Source organism: Meles meles, chromosome 18, assembly GCF_922984935.1.
Source record: "Meles meles chromosome 18, mMelMel3.1 paternal haplotype, whole genome shotgun sequence".
In the NCBI taxonomy this organism is placed as follows: Eukaryota; Metazoa; Chordata; class Mammalia; order Carnivora; family Mustelidae; genus Meles; species Meles meles.
The window spans coordinates 17,017,568-17,037,143 of NC_060083.1; the positions used below are offsets into that span (position 1 = coordinate 17,017,568).

Below are 19,576 nucleotides of genomic sequence, written 5' to 3' on the forward strand. Positions count from 1 at the left end.
ATTGAGGCTTCTCACCTTACCATTGGTCGAAGAAGGCGCAGCCCCGCCTACCCTCGCGGCGAGCCCTGGCAATAGGCGGAAAGGCGGCGGAAGGCAGGACTTAGAGGGCCCAGTTCCCCAAGACAGCCGTTCTAGGACAGTGGCCTCGCTCCCCGGCCTCGCTCATCGTAGTGGCGCAGGGTTCGCCGACAGGCACTTGGGGCTCCGAGAGCCTCTGTGTCCCCAAAAGTGGTTTAAGCCTCCCACACACCCGGGCCCCCATCCCTGCCAAGGCGCCCAGGCCCCTCTGCTGAGCCCCAATCCTGCCCAATTGTCGAGCTAAGACTAAACTACAGTTCCCAGAGTGCATCGCCGAGAATCAGGTGGCTGGAGTCAGGTGACTTCTGCCCCGCCCTCACCCAAAGTCAGGCTGCCGGGGGAAGCGGGTACATTCCGAAACGGATCCAGCGTCCGGTGTGGTCGGTTCCCTGATCCTAGAGGATCTCAGGTGAGAGTCGGCGCGGCCCCAACAGCCTCCCTCTATTTACCCGGCCGAACCCCAGAGGGTTAAAGACTGGCACTTGTAAGTCGGTTGAGGATCTTGCGGCGTGTCTAGTCCCCCTCCAGCCGCGCCGGAGTTTCATCACCTACCAGGAATCCCGGCCTCGAGACACCAGACAGCCTCCAGATTGAAAGGCCAGCGTGGTGGTGAGCGGAGGCAAGAGACACGGGGCTGCCGCGGTGGTGTGGGTGGCTCTACCCCAGTGCAAGTCCGAAGCCCCCTCCCCGCCTTTGGGATAGTTGCGACCTGAATATGGGTCGCAGAGTTTGCAGATTACTTGGAGGGAGAAGATGCTGGAAAGCCCATTCCACGAACCCGCGTTGGTGTGCTGAGCGCCGGTCTGCGTTCTGGGGGACTGTGTATAGAATGAGACTCCGACCTGCATTCCGGGGCTTTCAGGCTTGGGGAAGGGAGGACAACTGCCTGGGCCCCACCCTTTTCAAAGAATTGAGAAAAATGATCACCTGTGCTTTATGAGAGCTTGCTAAGTGCCCGAGGCAACGGCAATGATCATTTTACAACATTGTTTCTCAACCTTTTTTTTTTTTCTAATGAACTCCATCATGAAATTTTAATAACACTGATTTAATCAGTTTATGTACTGTCCCCCTTTGGAGAACCACAAGCCATATTTTGCATTTCATCTCATTTAAGTCCCATGATGTAGTCTCACTGCCCTTGTTTTCACATTAGGAAATTGAAGATTGAGGAGGTTAAGTAGAACCCCCAAAGTCACACAATTAACATTTGGGGAGCCCAGATTCAAACCTATGCAGTCTGTCTGCAGGGCACACATTCTTGCCACTTTCTGTGTTTCACAGGAGAAGGAGACTCAAGGACTTGCAGGTTGTAAAACAGTTGACATGAGTAAGTCAGATACTCGACAGCAGCTAGAGACTCCTGACCCCAGGTTGCTCCTGGGACTTGTGGTTTGAGAATGGGAGACTTCTTGAAGTGGTATCTGAGTAAAGCCTGGAAGATAGAACTTACACAGGAAGAGGGCCATGCTGACAGAGCCCCTGGTCATGAAATTCTCCCATTTCTACCTTGTAGCATTCACAAGACATAGCTGTAGTGTATACATATCACTCTGACCTTTTTCTGACATTTTAATCAACTTACCTCTCAATGTCTATCTGTCCTGGTGTCTTTCCTCCAAGGTATCTCAGCCCCTGGGGCTGGGGGACTTTTGCTGACCAAACATTGGAGTTTCTCAGTCCACATTCCACTCCTGCAGGATGAGAGAGGAGCTGGTTAGGCTTGATTCATATTTGATTTCCGGAGGAAAACCCAGACTTTACCCTGAGGGACATTCTGAATCCTGAACTTATGGACACAGGGACACAGGAAGGTGTGAGGGGCAGAGAGTGGCAAGAGTGAATGGGAGACCTGTGGTTATTCCACAGACACAGGAGAGCATTTCCCTGCAGGTCAGGGTACAGAAAGTGGGTGGTAGAGAGCATAGAGATACAGCATCAAAGGCAAGGACTCCAGAGGAGGCCAGAGACAGAGGAGGTCTGTGCCAGCAGGTGTGAAAGCTCCTGAGATAAAGACCTAACAGATCAAAGGGAGCTGCTCAGATAAGACAGACCCCTGGAGGAGACAGGGACGCGCACAGATCAGGCAGACTGGAGCCCTCGAGAAGATGTCTTTGAAGGGAGGGGTGTATCAAGAGGTGCCTTGAGGCCTTTTGGGAAAACTGAAACCAGAGAGGTGTTTCCACACAGCCCTCTCCTAGCTGTCCCTCGGGAATCCCCAGAGGCTGTCAGGTGGGAGGGTCTAGGCTCAGCATGCTAAGGCTGCAGGTACAGACAAGTTAGAGATATCCATGCTGACTTGCCCATCTTGACCTGCGGTTCATCTGCTCTACACTGGGCTATAGGTGTTATGTAGTGCATCTCCCTCACTTAACCAATGAGTTTCCCCTGGGCTAATCTGGGACTCATCCCTCACTGGGTTCCTATCATGTGTGATCCCTGCCAGTCCTGGCGAGGTGACATTTGTTAAATGCAAAAGTCTTAACCTGGTGTCCTTGAGTGGCATTAGCCCCTTACGCTTTTGTCCCGGGACAAGGAATGTAATTACTTTCCTTAGGGTTCGTAGGTTCACTGAGTCAAATATCTGACCACAGTTTGGATAACTTTTTGAAAACAAACAAACATAAAAAAAAAAACAAACCCAGGCAATGAAACTGCATTCTTTCTTTTTGTGAACTAGTTACAAGAAGCAGGTGAAGAGGGAAAAAATCGGTAGTTGTCTACTTCCTCAGAGTGGAACCTTACACAACCCACTTAGCCTTTCTGAGCCCATGGTTCCACATATCAAACAAATCTGTGTTCCACACCCTCCTCCCCCAAGTCACCTCTGAGCTGGTGATGCAAGCGCATGATGAGGTCACAAGCGTGAGGTGAATGTCCTTTATGTGCCTTGATTCCAGCTGGCATATTGTCCATTTGTTGCTGAGTTGCTCCAAACTTAACCTGAACTCTTGCTGTTTGTTTTTCTTCCTAGTTCTTTGAAATTGAGGAACATGATAAGGAGTTGGCTGATTATTTTTATCCTTCTTCCCCTGAAGCTCATAGAGAAGTGTGGTGAGTTTAGAAATGGGTCATCAGCTTCGTAAAGAGGGAGATGGTGCGACAGAGTAAGTAGCCAGACCTGTTCATAGCCAAGGGTTTAGGATTGTCCGGCCTGCATGTGTCTGCCGGCTCCTTGGCCAAATGACCACTGGGTGATGGAGCAGACGCAGGTATGGGGTTCAGGACTTTCACAAGGATCCAGATGATTTTGCAAATAATTGGCCTTCTTCCAGGAGGTCCCTGTTACCTTTCCTGTACCACCAAAGTCCAGCTGAGGCGTTCCAACAACTCTGTGCTCTGTGGACCTCACAGAAGGAATTCTAGGTCCTAGGAGATGCTGCAGAAGCGAACAAAGTCACCACCTTGTTGCACCTGGTTCTTCTGTCAAGCTCAGATACATGAGCCTGACAGCCAGCATCCCCTTGTAAGATGAAAAAAACCTTCTCTTAGGGGCGCCTGGGTGGCTCAGTGGTTAAAGCCGCTGCCTTCGGCTCAGGTCATGATCTCAGGGTCCTGGGATCGAGTCCCGCATCGGGCTCTCTGCTCAGCAGCAAGCCTGCTTCCCTCTCTCTCTGCCTGCCTCTCTGCCTACTTGTGATCTCTCTCTGTCAAATAAGTAAATAAAAAATCTTTAAAAAAAAAAAAAAAAACCTTCTCTTAGAGAGAAACTGAGAAACAGGGTGCAGCAGCCCAATGCAGCAAGGGCCTCACATAACACAGGCTGGTTGTGAAAAAATACCTTGGGGTTTGGGCATCCTTATGAGGTTTGTGAGAGCAGCAGGGCCCTTAGATTAGAGGCCTGTATCATTCTATCAATTCTCCCACTGCCCAAAACATTGCTGAAATTTCTTCCATGAAAAGGATAGAAAGTATTTACACTCCTAGGATGGCAGGCCAGTTATTTTGATCATCACCTTAGCTATTGTCAAAAATCAAATATATCTCAGAGTGCCTGGGTGACTCGGTCGGTTAAGTGGCTGCCTTTGGCTCAGCCCATGATCCCGGGGTCCTGGGATCAAGCCCCAGGTCACGCTCCCCACTTAGAGGAAGCCTCCTTCTCCTTCTCCCTCTCCGCTCCCTCTGCTTGGGCCCTCTCTCTCTCTATCGAATGAATTAAAATCTTTCTAAAAAAATCAAATATATCTTAAAATCCCTGACTAAAGATTTCAAATGACCCTTATACACACAATACAAATCCTGCAGAAGCTTCCTGAGAGCCGTGTGCAGTGATGATACCGTAGCAGTCATGTGGCCTCTTGACAGCTCTTCCAGATTTGTTAAATAATCAGTCATATTACTTTGCAGTCACACCTTGTGGATAAACAATTTCCAAGAAAGGAAAGATGGTACCATGAAGCCTGGTGTTTCTCAACATGAATTCCAGAGCCCCGATCCAGACCTGTGGGTTCATATTCTCTGAGCCTGAGGCCCAGGTGTGTCACACCTGCACTGTCAGGCTTTAGATAAAGCCCAGGAAGGAAGAGCGCATCTGGCCGCCACCACCTGAGTTATACAGAGGGGAAACTTCGGCCCAGGAGAGGGTAAAAGTCGTCCCCAAAGGTGGGACCTGCACAGGATCCCTGCTCCGTTTTATTTCTTTGCATCCTTCCTGAATGTCATTGAAAAAGAATGATGTAAACACCATAAAATCAAGTGACTAGAAGTGGGGTTCTAAACTCATTCTGCTTGTTTTCTCTTTGCTCTGGGGATTGGTCCTCAAGGACTGTAGAGGAGTCTCGGACTTCTCTGGGTGGAATCTTGAGGCACTGTCACCTAGTGGCGAGAAGCTCGGCCTCAGGCCCAACAGGCCTGGGTTTGAATCCTGCCTCCTCCATTTCTGAGCTGTGTGGGCAAGACACTTTCCCTCTGGGGATTTGTTTCCTTATATCCAAATTGGGAATGATAATACCCACCTCTCACTGTTACAATAATTAGAGAATGGGTTAGCAGTGTAGCAGACTGGGTGGGATGGGAAGCACAGCACGAGGTGCCAATTAAGTATTCCTTCAGAAAAAAAAATTTTTTTAAAGATTTTATTTATTTATTTATTTGACAGAGAGAGATCACAAGTAGGCAGAGAGAGAGGAGGAGGAAGCAGGCTCCCCACTGAGCAGAGAGCCCAATGCGGGACTCGATCCCAGGACCCTGAGATCATGACCTGAGCCAAAGGCAGAGGCTTAAACCACTGAGCCACCCAGGCTCCCCAGAAAAATTTTTTAAAATACCCTGCCTCGGGGGAAACTTTGGGTGGTTTCATGAAGACTTGTTTGGTAATTCTTATGGTTTTCAGAGCCTCTTGCCCTGGGGCAAACTTTAGAATGCACTTTCCCTGGATACGATGCCTGTTTCTTAACTGCCTGCCATCTTGAGCTTGAAAATGTCCTGCCGTGTTTACCTGATGAGAACAGTCGCCAGCAATTATTTGGCACTCAGGCCACATAGGAAATGTGTCACAAACGCTATCTTCACAGCGCCATGTGAAGTACGTAGTGCCGTTCCCTCCACCTTGCAGGTGAAGAAAGAGGCCCACATAGAGGTTATAAACAAGGAAGGAAGCAGGGGAGTGACAAAGGCAGATGGACCGTTGGACTTCAGAGCCCAGTCTTTCAGCTGCTAAGTGCCACTGTCTCCAGGGACTCTTAGTGAGGGGAAAGCAAAGAGTCCATGATCTGGTTCTCAGGAGCTCACAGCCTCTTCTTGTAAAGTGCTAAGAATATGGAAGAACAAAGACCACGCGGATCTCTAGCTTGCCATGACCACAGCCCAGTAGAACCTTTGGGCCCGAGGTTATGGGTTACCCCAGAGATGTGGGGGCTGCCTGGCCTCACTGTCTGTCCGGGGCACTGTCTCTTCAATGGTTTTGCTTATCTGGTGTGGTGCTCAACTCTAGATAGAAAATAACAACAGGGACCTTAAGTCCTACCACCTCCCAGCTGTGCAAGCCCAGAACAAAGCCTCACATTACTATCAAGAGTGTGAAAAAGGGACAGAGTTGCCAAAGCCGCCTCGAGGTCCTGAGGCTACACGTGAGGGAGGGGTCGTCCCACTCAGCTCTGAGAGGCTTGGCCTCTGCCAGGACCAGCATAGGAACATACCCATTCAGTGGGACCCAGCCAGGCAGATGTGAGGAGAGTGCCGAGACTAGAGACCTCAGACTGTGGGATTCTCCCTGTTGGAGGCTTGCAAGTGCACATGACAGAGCCTGCGTCTGTCCACATTCATGGGCAGGGTTGTCATGGGGAAGGCGGCCCTCCAAGGCCCCAGGTAGCAGAGCCAGGCCCAGAAGTACAAAATTCCAGGCTGGCCTATTCCTTGGCAGGAGATGAGGTTACTGTTCTTAGAAATGTTCAGGCAGAGGAAGAGCAATTTCCAGGTAGGAATAAGGAAAAGGGGGATCAGACAGTGGAGGTTTTATCCAGAACTTTTAAGTGCCATTCCAACCTGAACACCTAAAACTTCTGATCTCAGTTCTTGATCTTCTGTCTGGAGGGAACCAGGAGAGAAATCTGTGCCTTGCCTACAGCCGTTCCCCCTACAAGGAGTATCTTTTTTTTTAATTAATTTATTTATTTTTTCAGCGTAACAGTATTCATTGTTTTTGCACAACACCCAGTGCTCCATGCAATACGTGCCCTCCCTATTACCCACCACCTGGTTCCCCCAGCCTCCCACCCCCGTCCCTTCAAAACCCTCAGGTTGTTTTTCAGAGTCCATAGTCTCCCATGGTTTGCCCTCCCTTCCAATTTCCCTCAACTTCCTTCTCCTCTCCATCTCCCAATGTCCTCCATGTCATTTGTTATGCTCCACAAATAAGTGAAACCAAATGATACTTGACTCTCTCTGCCTACAAGGAGTATCTTAATCAAGTTGAGCTCCTTTCCTGTGGGCTCCCTTCCTGTCCAGTCTAGCTTCATGACCACTCCTTATTCCTTGTGTAACCCTGAAGGCCCTTAGGTAAGGGAGGTGAGGTGGAGAGGTGACTGGGGCTTTGAGTACACCTGGGAGTAAGGTGGGGTGGAAGTGTGGGCTGCCCAAAGAACACAGGAAGAGGTCAGGGAGAGGCTAACTCACTCGGGTTTTATGGCCAATTTGCTCTGGGGTATTTGGCCTCCCAAACCTGCTTCCTCCCTCGCTCCCAAAGCCTATTTGTCTACCTTATCCTGCATTAACACCTTAGTGCCAAAAAGAAATCACTGATAGTGAGACTGTGGTAGTCACCATTTTCTCCCCAGTCCCCAGTAGAGTCAGCCTTGGGAAGGGGATCAGTGAATGGCTTAGGCTAAGTTAGTACAGAGTCCAAAGGGGTTCTTTGGAAACAAGGTAGCTGGGTCCTGTGTATCTCTGAGAGTACAGAAAAGAGCTGGACCAGTTCTACAGGCCATTTTAGCTCCATGAACAGAGGAGACCCCAGTGCTTTCCCATCTGAAGAGGGGGTTCAAGTCTACATTTTTCAGTCCCAGATTGATGCTTGAATTCCTGTGTGACAATTTTTGGGCTCCAGTATTCTAAAACTCTGGGTCACTCAGCCTCAGAGCCTCTCAGTGTGGGGAAGAAGAAGCTACAGTGTTTCCTGCTTGGGCCTATGTCTACCTCTCTCTGGCAGCAGAAGGAGAAAGAACATAATGAAGGCTCAGGTTTCCAGGCCCAGCACCCATCCTCTCAGGACCTCCATGTCTTCTCCTAGAAGATGGGGGTTGTCCCAAGTCAGAGCTCATGAGTTCAGATATTGGGGATCCTCATCCCTGTTCTTCCTTGTGAGCCTAAGTTCTCTGACCTAATGATTTCTCATTGGTTTGGGTCCTTCTAGAGTCGACAGTCGACCTCACTGTTCCTCCCACTGTGAAGCTGGAAAATGGAAGCTCAGCCAACATCAGCATCACCCTCCAGTAAGTCCCTGGGCCCAACTCTTGTCATCAGCCAGTTCATGCACCCCATGGCCAGGTCAAGGCTGACCCTTGGTTCTGTTCATATTTCAAGTGTGATACCTTTGCCCCTTCACTTTAAGACAAGCCAGAGAACCCGAGGGCCAGTGGATATTCTGTATGGGGTCATCAAGTCCCTTCTGTCCTGAGAAAATAAAATAAGCTTTAAAAAAAGAAGCCAGGGTGCCTGGGTGGCTCAGTGGGTTAAGCCGCTGCCTTCGGCTCAGGTCATGATCTCAGGGTCCTGGGATCGAGTCCCGCATCGGGCTCTCTGCTCGGCAGGGAGCCTGCTTCCCCCTCTCTCTCTGCCTGCTTGTGATCTTTCTCTGTCAGAATAAATAAATAAAATCTTTAAAAAAAAAAAAAAAAGCCAGAGGGAGGTGATAGCATGGTAGCAGGTGATCTGCAGACTCAGGTCCTAGAGCCTCTCCACTCCTGGCCGATGAACCCTTGTTTCAGGAACCTTTTCCTTGGCTGAGGTGACCTTGAGTGATCAGCATTTGATGCTTCAGAGTGGTCTCTTCAAGGCTCTAAGTATTTGCTGAGAGACCTGAAGGTCAGGGGTCAAGGAGCTGAGCTGTTCTAAGATCCCTTCCAAAAGCAGAAGTGACCTTTTTGGGTGGACCCCATCCATGGCAACACTCCCACTTGGCCTTGTCTGAGAGTCTTACTGACTAACATCTGCTGGTTCAGTTGTGAAGTACCGACCTAGTATAGACTGCTAAAGAGTCTGCCTCCTCCCTGTCCTTCACTGCTTCTCCCTACTCTTACCTCCCAGCCATGAGGATTCCCCGAGATCTAGAATTCTGTCCTTTTCTCTTTACCCTTCTCCCCTTTTTTCACCTCTCCTGGGAAGTCTGATCTCCAGCCAAAGCTTTGATAAGAACTTGGATTCCGTCCCAGCTCCTGCCATCTCTCTACATGGACACCTTATAAATCTGACAAGCCATCCCCTTACCACATCACCCCTCTCCAGAATCCTCAGGTGGCTTTCCGTGGCCTTCCAAATGAACCCCAGGTCTGTACATTCACACTTGAGGACACCACCAGCTACTCCCATCATACATGTCTCCTGGCTTTCTGGGGACACACTGGTCTCTGCTCAGACCCAAGCCCTTGAAAGCCTTCTCTACCAGAACAGATGGCATGGTCCTGTTGGCCTCTGGACACTTCATTTGGCAGTCACAACCCGTTTCCCACCTTCTCATGCTCTCATCTGGCCCCTGTGGGCCTCTTGTCTCCTGATACCAATGGAAAGCTCCTAGGAGCAAGGACCCCACCACGACCACTCAGGGCTTAGCACAGAGCACTTAACTATAATTGCTTGAGAAGTGACAGACCCAAAATCCCTAATTGCTTGAGCAGTGACACGCCTGATGTGAAGTTCAGAGGATTGGTTGAGATCTCATAGTGTCCAACTTCTCAGCAGTAATCAGACTTTTATCCTCCACAGGCATCCATTAAATGCAACCTTGGTGATCACTTTTCAAATCACATTTCGTTCAAAAAATGTTACTATCCTTGAGCTTCCTGATGAAGTAAGTAATGAATTTTAATGCTGGGTAACAAAATAGTTTTTAAGTAAGTGCTTTTCAAAATAGGCCACCTTGTTTTTATGCTGTGGGCTGTTCCTGTTCCATAATTCTAAAAATCTCTGATTTGGGCTTTGTTTATCTTTGAGAATGGGCATTTTATGCTGTGTAGTTGGAATGAGGAGGGTGGTAGCAAGAAATTTGAGGCAAAAATGGTTCTGGGAATGTAGAAGAAACTCTTAATAAGATGGCTTTCTAAAACTTGGCTGCTTAGAGGGCATTGGCAAATGAGCAGTACTGTCCCTGCTTGAAAATCTATGAGAAATGCAGAATTGTGGGGGCACCTGGGTGGCTCAGTGGGTTAAGCCTCTGCCTTCGGCTCAGGTCGTGATCCCAGAGTCCTGGGATCCAGCCCCACATCAGGCTCTCTGCTCGGCAGGGAGCCTGCTTCCTCCTCCCTCTCTCTGCCTACCTGTGATCTCTCTCTCTCTCTCTCTGTCAAATAAATTTAAAAAAAAAATGCAGAATTGTGGACCCCATCCCAAACCTGCTAATTCAAAACCTGCATATGAGCAAGATCTCCAGATGATTTAGGCCCACACTGAAGTTTGCAGAGCACTCTTCTGAGATTCTACTGGTTGAAAGTTATTTCCAAAAACTGAGGCCAAATGCTAATGATAACTATTCATAGCCCTTATGCATTCATCTGTCAATATACACATTGCATACCTTACCAACATTTGAGCCAATTGCTAACTCACTAGATTAAAAATATCAGTAGGGAAGGCAGCAATGTAGAGAAAAAACAAGAGTTTAAAAAAAAATAGACAAGATAGATGCAGGGATAACTACATAGCTCGTCATGAGGCCCTGTGTGGTTGCAGAGATGGGCTATAGGTTGGCTCTGAGGCCCCTAGCATGAAAACAGTACTGAAGCATGTGGTCAAATAAAGGGCGTCAACCCAGAAGGGACTTGTGTGGGAGGGCAGTTCTGTCTCACCCTCTAGTGAACAGCATACCTCATTAGAGCCATTTCTCTCAACTTTCCCCTGCTGTGGGGCACGAAGCCTGCCGTAGGGTAAGAAAAGCCATTGGTTCTCACAGCAGATTGTGGCACCCAGCTGAGGTCTGGTTTGATCCACAGATCCACAGTTAGAGTCTGAGGAATGATGCAATCACCTAGTTTAGGGCCAGTAAAAATCAAACGTAATCTTAAGCAAGGAAAGCCTGGCGCAGAGAAGCCCACACTGTGTGTTTCCTTGTGCCTAAAGTGCACACACAGTCAAGACCAATCCATAGTATTGGTCAGCACAGCAGTTTCCCCTGCAGATCAGGTGAGTCTGGAAAGTTGTAGAACAGGGCTTCTGGAGTGCTGGAAGTGTTCCATTTCTTGACCTGTGTGTTTGATCTTGGTTTGTGGTTGTTATTTCATCAAGCTGTGATGTGTGTACTTTTCTGCACATATGTTATGATTCATTTTTATGTAACTTTAATGGTGGATAACATTGTATGTCAACTATAATTTTTTTAAAAAATTATATAGTGGGAGTCAAATCCAGTTATAGAATGATCTGTATGGGCGCCAACCCACTTTCCAGGGGCCAACCTGTACGCCCCGCCCCCATCCAGCTCTAAGCACTCCTGTCTACTTCCTGTGCCTTTGGACAACACTGGATAGAATTTGGGGGTCAGGCAGTCTAGGAATCTCAGATAAGGTACTCCACCCAATACAGCACCAAGTCCTCATTTGTAGACATAATTGTAACATTAGTCATGTCTACTTGACGGGGTTGTAAGGAGTAAAAGCAAGTATAAAATTTCTAGAATTGTATTTGGCATGTAGAAAGAAAGCACTCAGTAAAAAATAGTGATAAATTTTGCTGTAGACCTAAAACTATTCTTAAAATAAAGTTTCTTGGAGGGGCGCCTGGGTGGCTCAGTGGGTTAAGCCACTGCCTTCGGCTCAGGTCATGATCTCAGGGTCCTGGGATCGAGTCCCGCATCGGGCTCTCTGCTCAGCGGAGAGCCTGCTTCCCTTCCTCTCTGTCTGCTTGCCTCTCTTGTGATTTCTCTCTGTCAAATAAATAAAATCTTTAAAAAAAAATAAAAAATAAAAAAAAATAAAGTTTCTTGGGGTGCCTGGGTGGCTCAGTCGACTAAGTGCCTGACTCTTGATTTCAGCTCAGGTCATGATCTCAGGGTCGTAAGGTCAAGCCCCGTGTCAAGCTCCATGCTAAGTGTGGAGCCTGCTTAAGATTCTTTCTCTCCTCCCTCTGCCCCTCCCCACTTGGCACGCACATGCTCTCTCTCGCTCTCTCTAAAAAAATTAATTAAAATTAAAGCTTAATAATTAAAAAAAAGATAGTGATAATTACTATTTCCTTCTGCCTTGTATCCATTGATTTCCAGTTGACCAGTTTTCTTCCTGCCTAGTTCCTAAAGGGACTTAGTGGCCACTAAACAAATATACAAACAACATTACCAAAAAAACTTGTTAAAAATAAGAAAAAGTAGCCAAGAGTAGTACATGGCATGAGGATGTAGCTTGCACGAGGCAGGCCACGAATCGGACTCTGGGCTTTGTGGCAGCCACTTATACCATTTCACTTGTTCTGCCAAAGCCCCCTGATTTCCAGTGCTAAAAACACCTTCCAGAATCCTCATAAAGAAGCCACTGAATTCTAATGGCTGCATCTTCACAGTGCCTGTGGTATGGGTGGAGGTTGGGGCCCAGAGCAATATCCAGGGAACAAAGTGGGGGAGAAGTTTCAGGGAAGGTATATCATCCTGCTCCCTGCCACACTTGAGAGATTTGAGAATGTCGGGGAGGGGGGTGGTGGTGACTGGGAGATCAGATTGCAATCAGGCCTCCAAGTACTGTTTCTCAGAGGAGAGCTTTTGATAAGTATTGGTCAGAAAGGAGGGGAAAACGTTCTCTCTCCCTGAAGGTGTCTACTGTGTGTACCTATTCTGTTTTGTCACTTGGCAGCTACACTGGGCATGGGGCAGACATCGTTTGTGGGCACTGAGGAGCCTTCCATTATAAAAGAAGTAGAAGTAATAGCAGTCATAGCAGTCATAGTATTTGTGGACATTATGCCATTCATAGCAGCCTTGTAAGGTAGACACTTCATCCCCATGTACAGGTGAGCAAACTGAGGTCAGAGCTTGAATAACTTGCCTGAGATCTCATGGTTAGGAAGAGGAGAAGAGCTATCCCACCTTCCCTGGTAGTTGGTGCAGGGGAGGGCCTGAGGGCCCTCTAACAAGCAGGTATTGGTGGGGGGAGCATGCAGGTAGTTGGTCCAGTGTTTCTCCCTCTAACTGGTAAGCTCTTAGAAGGCAGGGACTGTGTGTGGTCTGTCTCATCATTCCTAGAGTGAAGCCTGGAGCTGGACATTGAAGTCCCAATAACTGTAGCACCAGATTGAATTCAGTTTTCTTAACAGGTTGTGGTGCCTCCTGGAGTGACAGATGCCTCTTTTCAAGTGACATCTCAAAATGTTGGACAAGTTACTGTTTATCTGCACGGAAATCATTCCAACCAGACTGGGTAGGCTGACCTCAGCCCAAGTGGGCCTTAAGCAATGAGACGGGAGGCTGGCAGTGTTAAGAACAGGGGTGTTTCCTTCAAGCCCAGCCTCAGCTCATCTCAGTCCCCATTCTCTTTCTAGCCCGAGGATCCGCTTCCTGGTCATCCATAGTGACATCGTTAGCACCATAAACCAGGTGATTGGCTGGATTTACTTTGTGGCCTGGTCCATCTCCTTCTACCCGCAAGTGATCACCAACTGGAGGCGGAAAAGGTAACCTGCTAAGCTTGATGTGAAGTCACTAGAGGCTAGTAAGATGGGAGGCATTCCAGAGAGGCTGTAGGCGGCATGGGCTCAGACTTTCCTCCTCTGCTCTTCTCTCTTCTTGCCCTTTCTAGAAAATGTCCAGTGTGAAAGCTCTAAGGCCTGTGGCAGGACTTGAAGCTCTGGGCATTTGGTCTGTGGCCCAGTTCAGCTCCTCTGTGTGAAAGCAACAAAATGGGGCTTTTCAGGAAGGGGAGAATGGGGAGGGTTGGGGGGAGTCCACCGCATCTGCTCTGTTCTTGGTCCACCCAGCCCTTGAGGAATTAGTGTCAAGTCTTGCAGCAGAGCCAGGCTGGGTCCATCAGCCTTGGAGGTGAAGCTGTCCCACCCTGACTTTAAAGACAGAGCAAGCCTAGAGTTGTGTCTCTGCACAGTAAGGACCCAAGCTCTCTTGAGTCATCTCTGCCAAATGGGCCTCGTAGGGGGCTGCTGAGCTGGGAGCCAGGAAAGAAGATGCTTCCTCTCCAGAGGAGGGCTCCAAGACTTTCCCTGTGGGGCCAGGACTTGAAGAGGCAGGAGACGTGGGAGGGCGGGAGGGAGGAAGGAAACTGTTTCCCAAAAGGGCAAGACTGGGTGGCAATGACTGGGGTATGCAGAGGGGCTTGAGGGCGGTGCTGTCCTTGGGAGACCTGGGCCCTCCTCCCTTTGTGCTGGAAGCTCTGTCCCCTCTCTTCCCTCCAGTCTCACCCTTTGCCCTGATTTCTCTTCATTGCTCCCATGCCACAGTGTCATTGGTCTAAGCTTTGACTTCGTGGCCCTGAACCTGACAGGCTTCGTGGCCTACAGTGTGTTCAACATTGGTCTCCTCTGGGTACCCTCCATTAAGGTATGGCACTGTCTGCCCACTGCAGCCCGGCTACCCACCAGCTTGGGCCGGGCTGCACCTCACCACCAAGCTTCTCCCAACCCCTCAACCAGGAGCAGTTTTTCCTCAAATATCCCAATGGAGTGAACCCTGTGGACAGTAACGATGTCTTCTTCAGTCTGCACGCAGTCGCCCTGACCCTGGTTGTCATGGTGCAGTGTTTCCTCTATGAGGTGAGAGATGAATCTGGTGCCCACCCCACCTCGGGCTGCCTAGGCCAACACCCCCCACCACCTGCTCCCCACTCCTCCCGTTTTATGGAAGACATAGAAACTCAGCATCGACTCACTGAGATGGAGATAATAGAGCTGGCCCTGTGCTGGGTACTGGGGACACCCATGAACCTGAGCCCTCAGGACCCCAGGTCTGGGGTGAGGGACACAGAGAGGCGGTCATGACCTATCAGATTGAGAGCTGAGCAGGAGGGGAGGACACAGGGAGCTGACAGGGCCAGGGAGGAGCAGGGAAGGAGGGCAGCATGGAAGTGGGGTGGAATTGTGGTCCATTGTGTAAGTGATGTTGCCATGGTGATGGGGAAGCGGCCAGGGCTGGGCAGCCCCAGCTGGAGGGCGAAACTGTGAAGGCCAAGGGGCAGTGAGAGCCACTTTGAGCAAATGGGTGTGGCTGGGGCACGGGGTCCCAGAGAGGGGAGCAGGCTCCTGAGGGGTCTGCTTGCCATGCTGAAGAAACTTTGGCCTCAGCTGTATTGCTGGAGGGCTGTATTGCTGGAAGGTGTCTCAGCAGGGAAAGCCACCATTAGGGCAATTTTCAGGGGATCACCAATAGGTACGTTTTGTCTCACTTGCCTGTGATACACTGCTTCCTTCGGGGAGCTCCTTTTCACCTGCAAGGTCAGCCAGGGACTCTTGCCTACCCAAACTTTCTAGGTTTTCTTACCCTTTGCTGTGAAGCTGGGTGAAGGCCTGCTTTGGGGCAAGATAGGGTGAGGGATGGGTTCCAGAGGTGATCAGTTTCCACCTGGATCACAGAATGAGGCACAGGCCTCTCGTGTGTTGCAGGCCACATTCCCAGCTCCTGGTGGCCTCCGAGAGGCACCCAGCTCTGCAATGTGGGAACAAGAAGAAAATGAGCTCTGGAAAATCTAAAAAGGACTGAAATAGACCCTGAGAGTGACAAGGGTATGACTGGTACTGGGCTCTCTATGCCCCCACCCCAGGCCCTACCGTCTACTCCCTTTCCTTCTCTCTGTCATCCTCAGCAAGGCAACCAGCATGTGTCCTGGCCTACCATCAGCTTCCTGGTGCTCTCATGGGTCTTCGTGCTCATCACCATGATTTTGGCTGCAGTTGGGGTAATCACATGGCTGCAGTTTCTCTTCTGCTTCTCCTACATCAAGCTCGCAGTGACGCTGGTCAAGTATTTTCCGCAGGTGCCTCGAGGGCCTTCCTTACTCTTCACGTGGCCGTTAGCGTGGGAGGCACGACAGGGTGCAGGTTCTGCTCCCATGGGGCAGCTTGTAGCTGGGGTGTGGAGATGTGAATGGAAAGTTGCAGTGGAAGTCCTGAGCCCAGCCAGAGCAGGGCCTAGCAGAAAGCAGGCAGTAAGCACTGCTCCCTTCCCTGGGGCCAGCAGTCGCCTGAGGGTCAGTAGAGACTTCTCTGAGCTCCTGCACAGCTCTGAGAGTCAGGTTGTACAGGTCCCTTTTCTCTCCATCCCAGTCTTTCCTAAGGACATCAGTTCTCCCCCACACCCCGCCCCGCCAACCCCCACCCCCATCCTTATCCCCCCCCCCCCCCCCCGTTGCTACATCTGATAACCCTGACAAGCAGCAGCAGGAGACTTGGGAAAGAGCCAGTGAGAGGAGGCAGCCCAGCATCCCATCCAGAGAGGTTTTCCTCAGAGGTCCCATCCACGATACTCCTTAGGGACCCTCAGCATGCTCCCTCAAGTACTGGGTCCTATTCAGATTCGGAGACCTAAGAGTCCAACATGACTTCCCCCTTAGCTCAAATGGCCCAGGACAGGGGGAGGTGTGAACTAGCTGCCAGTGGCGGACTCTACCCCTGAATCTAGGACCTCCTGTAACTCACCCCATTACCCATGGAGGAACCTCCTTCTCAGTTTCCCCAGTGCAGAGAACCTTGTATTTCATGGGTTCCGGAAAGAGAGCATCCATCCATGCCCTCCAAGAGCCAAGGCATGCCTCTTGGAGGGCATGGAAACAGATCCAGGCTCTTAAGGATGAGCAGGACTTAATTTTGTGGGCAAGAGAGGAGGGGGATTCTAGGCCAGGGGCAATCTGCACAGCAGCATAGGCAGAGAAGTACGGGAGGCAGCAAGAAGCACTGTTGAAACTAAAAAGGTAGGGCCAGAAAAAAATGTATTCTAAAATATAAAAAAGGTAGGGTCAGGCCTTGGGGGGCTAGGGAAGGCGGCTTCGGAATGGTTGGGGCTGGGGGGGGAGGTCTTGAGGGAAGTAGGGCCACAGTCCTTGGAGAGACTGTCCCAGGAGGCAAGAGCCCCATTTGGAGATGTCTGGAATTGTTCCAAGACTGGAGAGGTGGCCACAAGCATGAAAGAGGGTGGAAGAGGATGAAGAAGGGGACTTGCTAGGTAGAGAAGACCTGGGAGAAGACCCACTACGGAGACCACACCTTTCCTCTTGGGTGATAAGGAGGTTGCCTCAGTCAGAGAAGTCCAGAGGGTTCTGGCGTTGGAGGAAGGATGTGGGGCAGTGGCAGTAGAAAGTGGGGGGATGTCCAAGTGGACCTCCCCAACTAGACCTAGGAAGCCTGAGATGCAGTCTCCAGAGCCCAGCCAGAGCTGAGGTGGGAGCCAAGTCCACTCTACAGATGGGAAAAAACTGAGGTTAGAACTTCCCAAGATAACACTCCCAAGATAACCTCCCTCCAGTGGTGGAGCTGGGATCCCAGACCAGGCAATTGACCCCCAGCCCATATTCATAAGCACAACATGAAGTCCAGGCTGCGTTTCACCTTCACTGAAAATGAGAATAAAAATCAATTGCTAGAAAACCAGGATAGGGTCTTAACCCAAAACAGGTAAGGATAAAGATGGAGAAGCAACATCTCCCCCTCCTTTGCAGTTGTGAGGTGCAGGGGTGAGAGGAGGAGAACTGTTTGGTATGTGCCAACATGAGACACAGGGACCCGCCCATACTGTTCCGTCTGCTGGCGGACTTGTCAGAGCCCAAAGGTCACTGTGTTCCTTGATGCTGAGGCCTGAGCACATGAGTGGGAGGAATTAGAGCTGTTCTTGTTTGGAGTGGTGGTCACAAGGTCTAAGAGGCGGCCACCCAGCCCCCTCACTGCCGTCCTCTGTCTGACCCAGGCCTACATGAACTTTTACTACAAAAGCACCGAGGGCTGGAGCATTGGTAACGTGCTTCTGGACTTCACTGGGGGCAGCTTCAGCCTCCTCCAGATGTTCCTCCAGTCCTACAACAATGGTGAGTCAGCCAGCAGACTGCCTTCCCATCTGGTGGGCTGAAGGCACAGGGTGGGGGCCAGGCTTCCTGGGATACCTCTCCACCCCATCCACCCCCAGCCCTTCAGCCTAGGAATCTGACCCAATCCCAGCACTCAAGGTGAGACTCACCTAAGGGGCTTTACAGTGGGAGGATTTGTGGTTTCCTGGGCAGATGAGGACACCTTCCTCCCTGCCCCCTGCCATCACCCCGCAGCCCCCACATCCTCCAACTGCTTCGGGAGCTGCCAACTTAAAACCAAGCTCTGTCCCCTGTGGCTGTTAACAGACCAGTGGACACTGATCTTCGGAGACCCAACCAAGTTTGGACTCGGCATCTTCTCCATCTTCTTCGATGTGGTCTTCTTCATTCAGCACTTCTGCTTATACAGAAATAAACCAGGGTATGACCAACTGAACTAGCACCCAGGGACCCCAGCATAAATGGCCCCAGTCCTGTGCCCACCAGGAAGGTTGGGCAGAGCCTGGAGTGCAGGGCTGGGTCAGTGTGCTGACAGTGTTGCAAGTGCTCTCTTCCTCAAGGCCAAACACCTTACAAACCAGCCTGCCCTCAGCCAGAACTGTCCCAGGCCAGGCTGGGAGGAGCCTCCCTCTGAGACAGATGGCTGACTCTGCTTTGAGATGGAAAACCACACCACTGACGGCCCCTCCCAGGCCTTGCCAGCCAAGTGTCAGGCCCTCCTGCATCTTGATGCCGCCGTCTCTATTTTCTTTAAGGCTTCAGGGAGCACACGCGGGTTCTGACAGCCATCCCAGGCAGGATTGGGTGCTGAGCTTGGAGCCAAAGGCCTTGACCTAAGTGACCAGTGTTTCTGGGAGCAGCTTGAAGGACTGATCCCGCAGTCGTGAGCCAGGGGTGCTTTGCTGCCACTGGTGTGTTCCCAGAGACCCAAACAGCCAGGTGGTGTGGCCAATGGACTCAGAGGTGCTGGTGCTGGTGGCAGAGGGGACAGGACTTTTGGGATTTGGCCTTGGATGGGGGGTTCCTTCTCTGAAGGCCACATGCTCTGAGCATCCACCTTCCTGACACTCATTCTACATAATTCAACACGTACAACCAGATCACAGGCGGCCCAGGTTAGGGTCTGGTAAAGAAACTGGATTTTGGAGCCTTGAGGTGCCCAACAGATTGGTTCTGAGCTAGGCTTATGCCCAGACCCTCTGGATATTTACCATACTACCCCCTTTTGGATTTTTTGGAGGGATGTTTTGAAGTGCGTGGCTAAGTTTCTTCACCTTCTGCCTACCTCTACTTCCCCAGAGTCAGGGACCCTATATAAACCCCTTCAATTGCTCCTTATGTTGTGTCTGAGTATAGGACACATCTGTGCATGCACACACATACCAGTCTGTGCCTTAGAGGCCAGTAAGATCTGCCAAATGGTGAGAGTAGTTCCCACGTAGGGGAGGGGCTGGACCCTTCCTTCACTTACCCCAGACACCTACCTGAGACTCACCAATTTTTTGGCTACTCAGGAGCCTCCCTTAAGGACTTGAGACCACTTCACACACACCTCATGGGCTCAGCCCTTATTCCAAACCTCCTTCCCTCTTCTCCCAGGCAGCTATCCTTCCTGTGGCAGGAGGGGAGGGTCCCAGGATGTGCCTTGTCAGTTCACTCGGACTTTCTACTGCAAGATTAATGTGAGGTGCCTGTATCCTTAATTAAAACCTGATTTGTTTCCTTTCTGCACACTGAGCATTTACCAGATGTGGGAAGTAGGTGTGTTGGCTTAAGAACCAATCCTTAGGACTTGGGGAGAATTCGGGTAAGGAAACGCATGGGTTACACGGTGACGGTGAGGTGGCTGC

At 50.4% G+C, this 19,576-nt stretch overlaps 1 protein-coding gene across 6 annotated transcripts; it reads left to right on the forward strand.

Annotated features, from left to right (window-relative positions):
- The first annotated feature begins 74 nt into the window (after positions 1-74).
- CTNS (cystinosin, lysosomal cystine transporter) lies at positions 75-19,453 on the forward strand. Of its 6 annotated transcripts, none has more exons than XM_045986342.1 (12): positions 75-487; positions 3,053-3,132; positions 7,928-8,006; positions 9,496-9,580; positions 13,024-13,127; positions 13,249-13,380; positions 14,158-14,257; positions 14,350-14,469; positions 15,516-15,608; positions 17,609-17,726; positions 17,961-18,147; positions 18,482-19,453. In XM_045986342.1, the coding sequence occupies exons 2-12, from the start codon at positions 3,072-3,074 to the stop codon at positions 18,561-18,563; spliced, it is 1,161 nt and encodes a 386-aa protein (XP_045842298.1). In that variant the 5' UTR covers positions 75-487; positions 3,053-3,071; the 3' UTR covers positions 18,564-19,453. The 6 variants fall into 6 exon arrangements, with proteins under 6 accessions (XP_045842298.1, XP_045842299.1, XP_045842295.1 ...); XM_045986339.1 differs by having other exon boundaries at positions 81-487; positions 15,516-15,686; XM_045986341.1 differs by having other exon boundaries at positions 105-487; positions 15,516-15,686; positions 18,033-18,147.
- Positions 19,454-19,576: the final 123 nt, after the last annotated feature.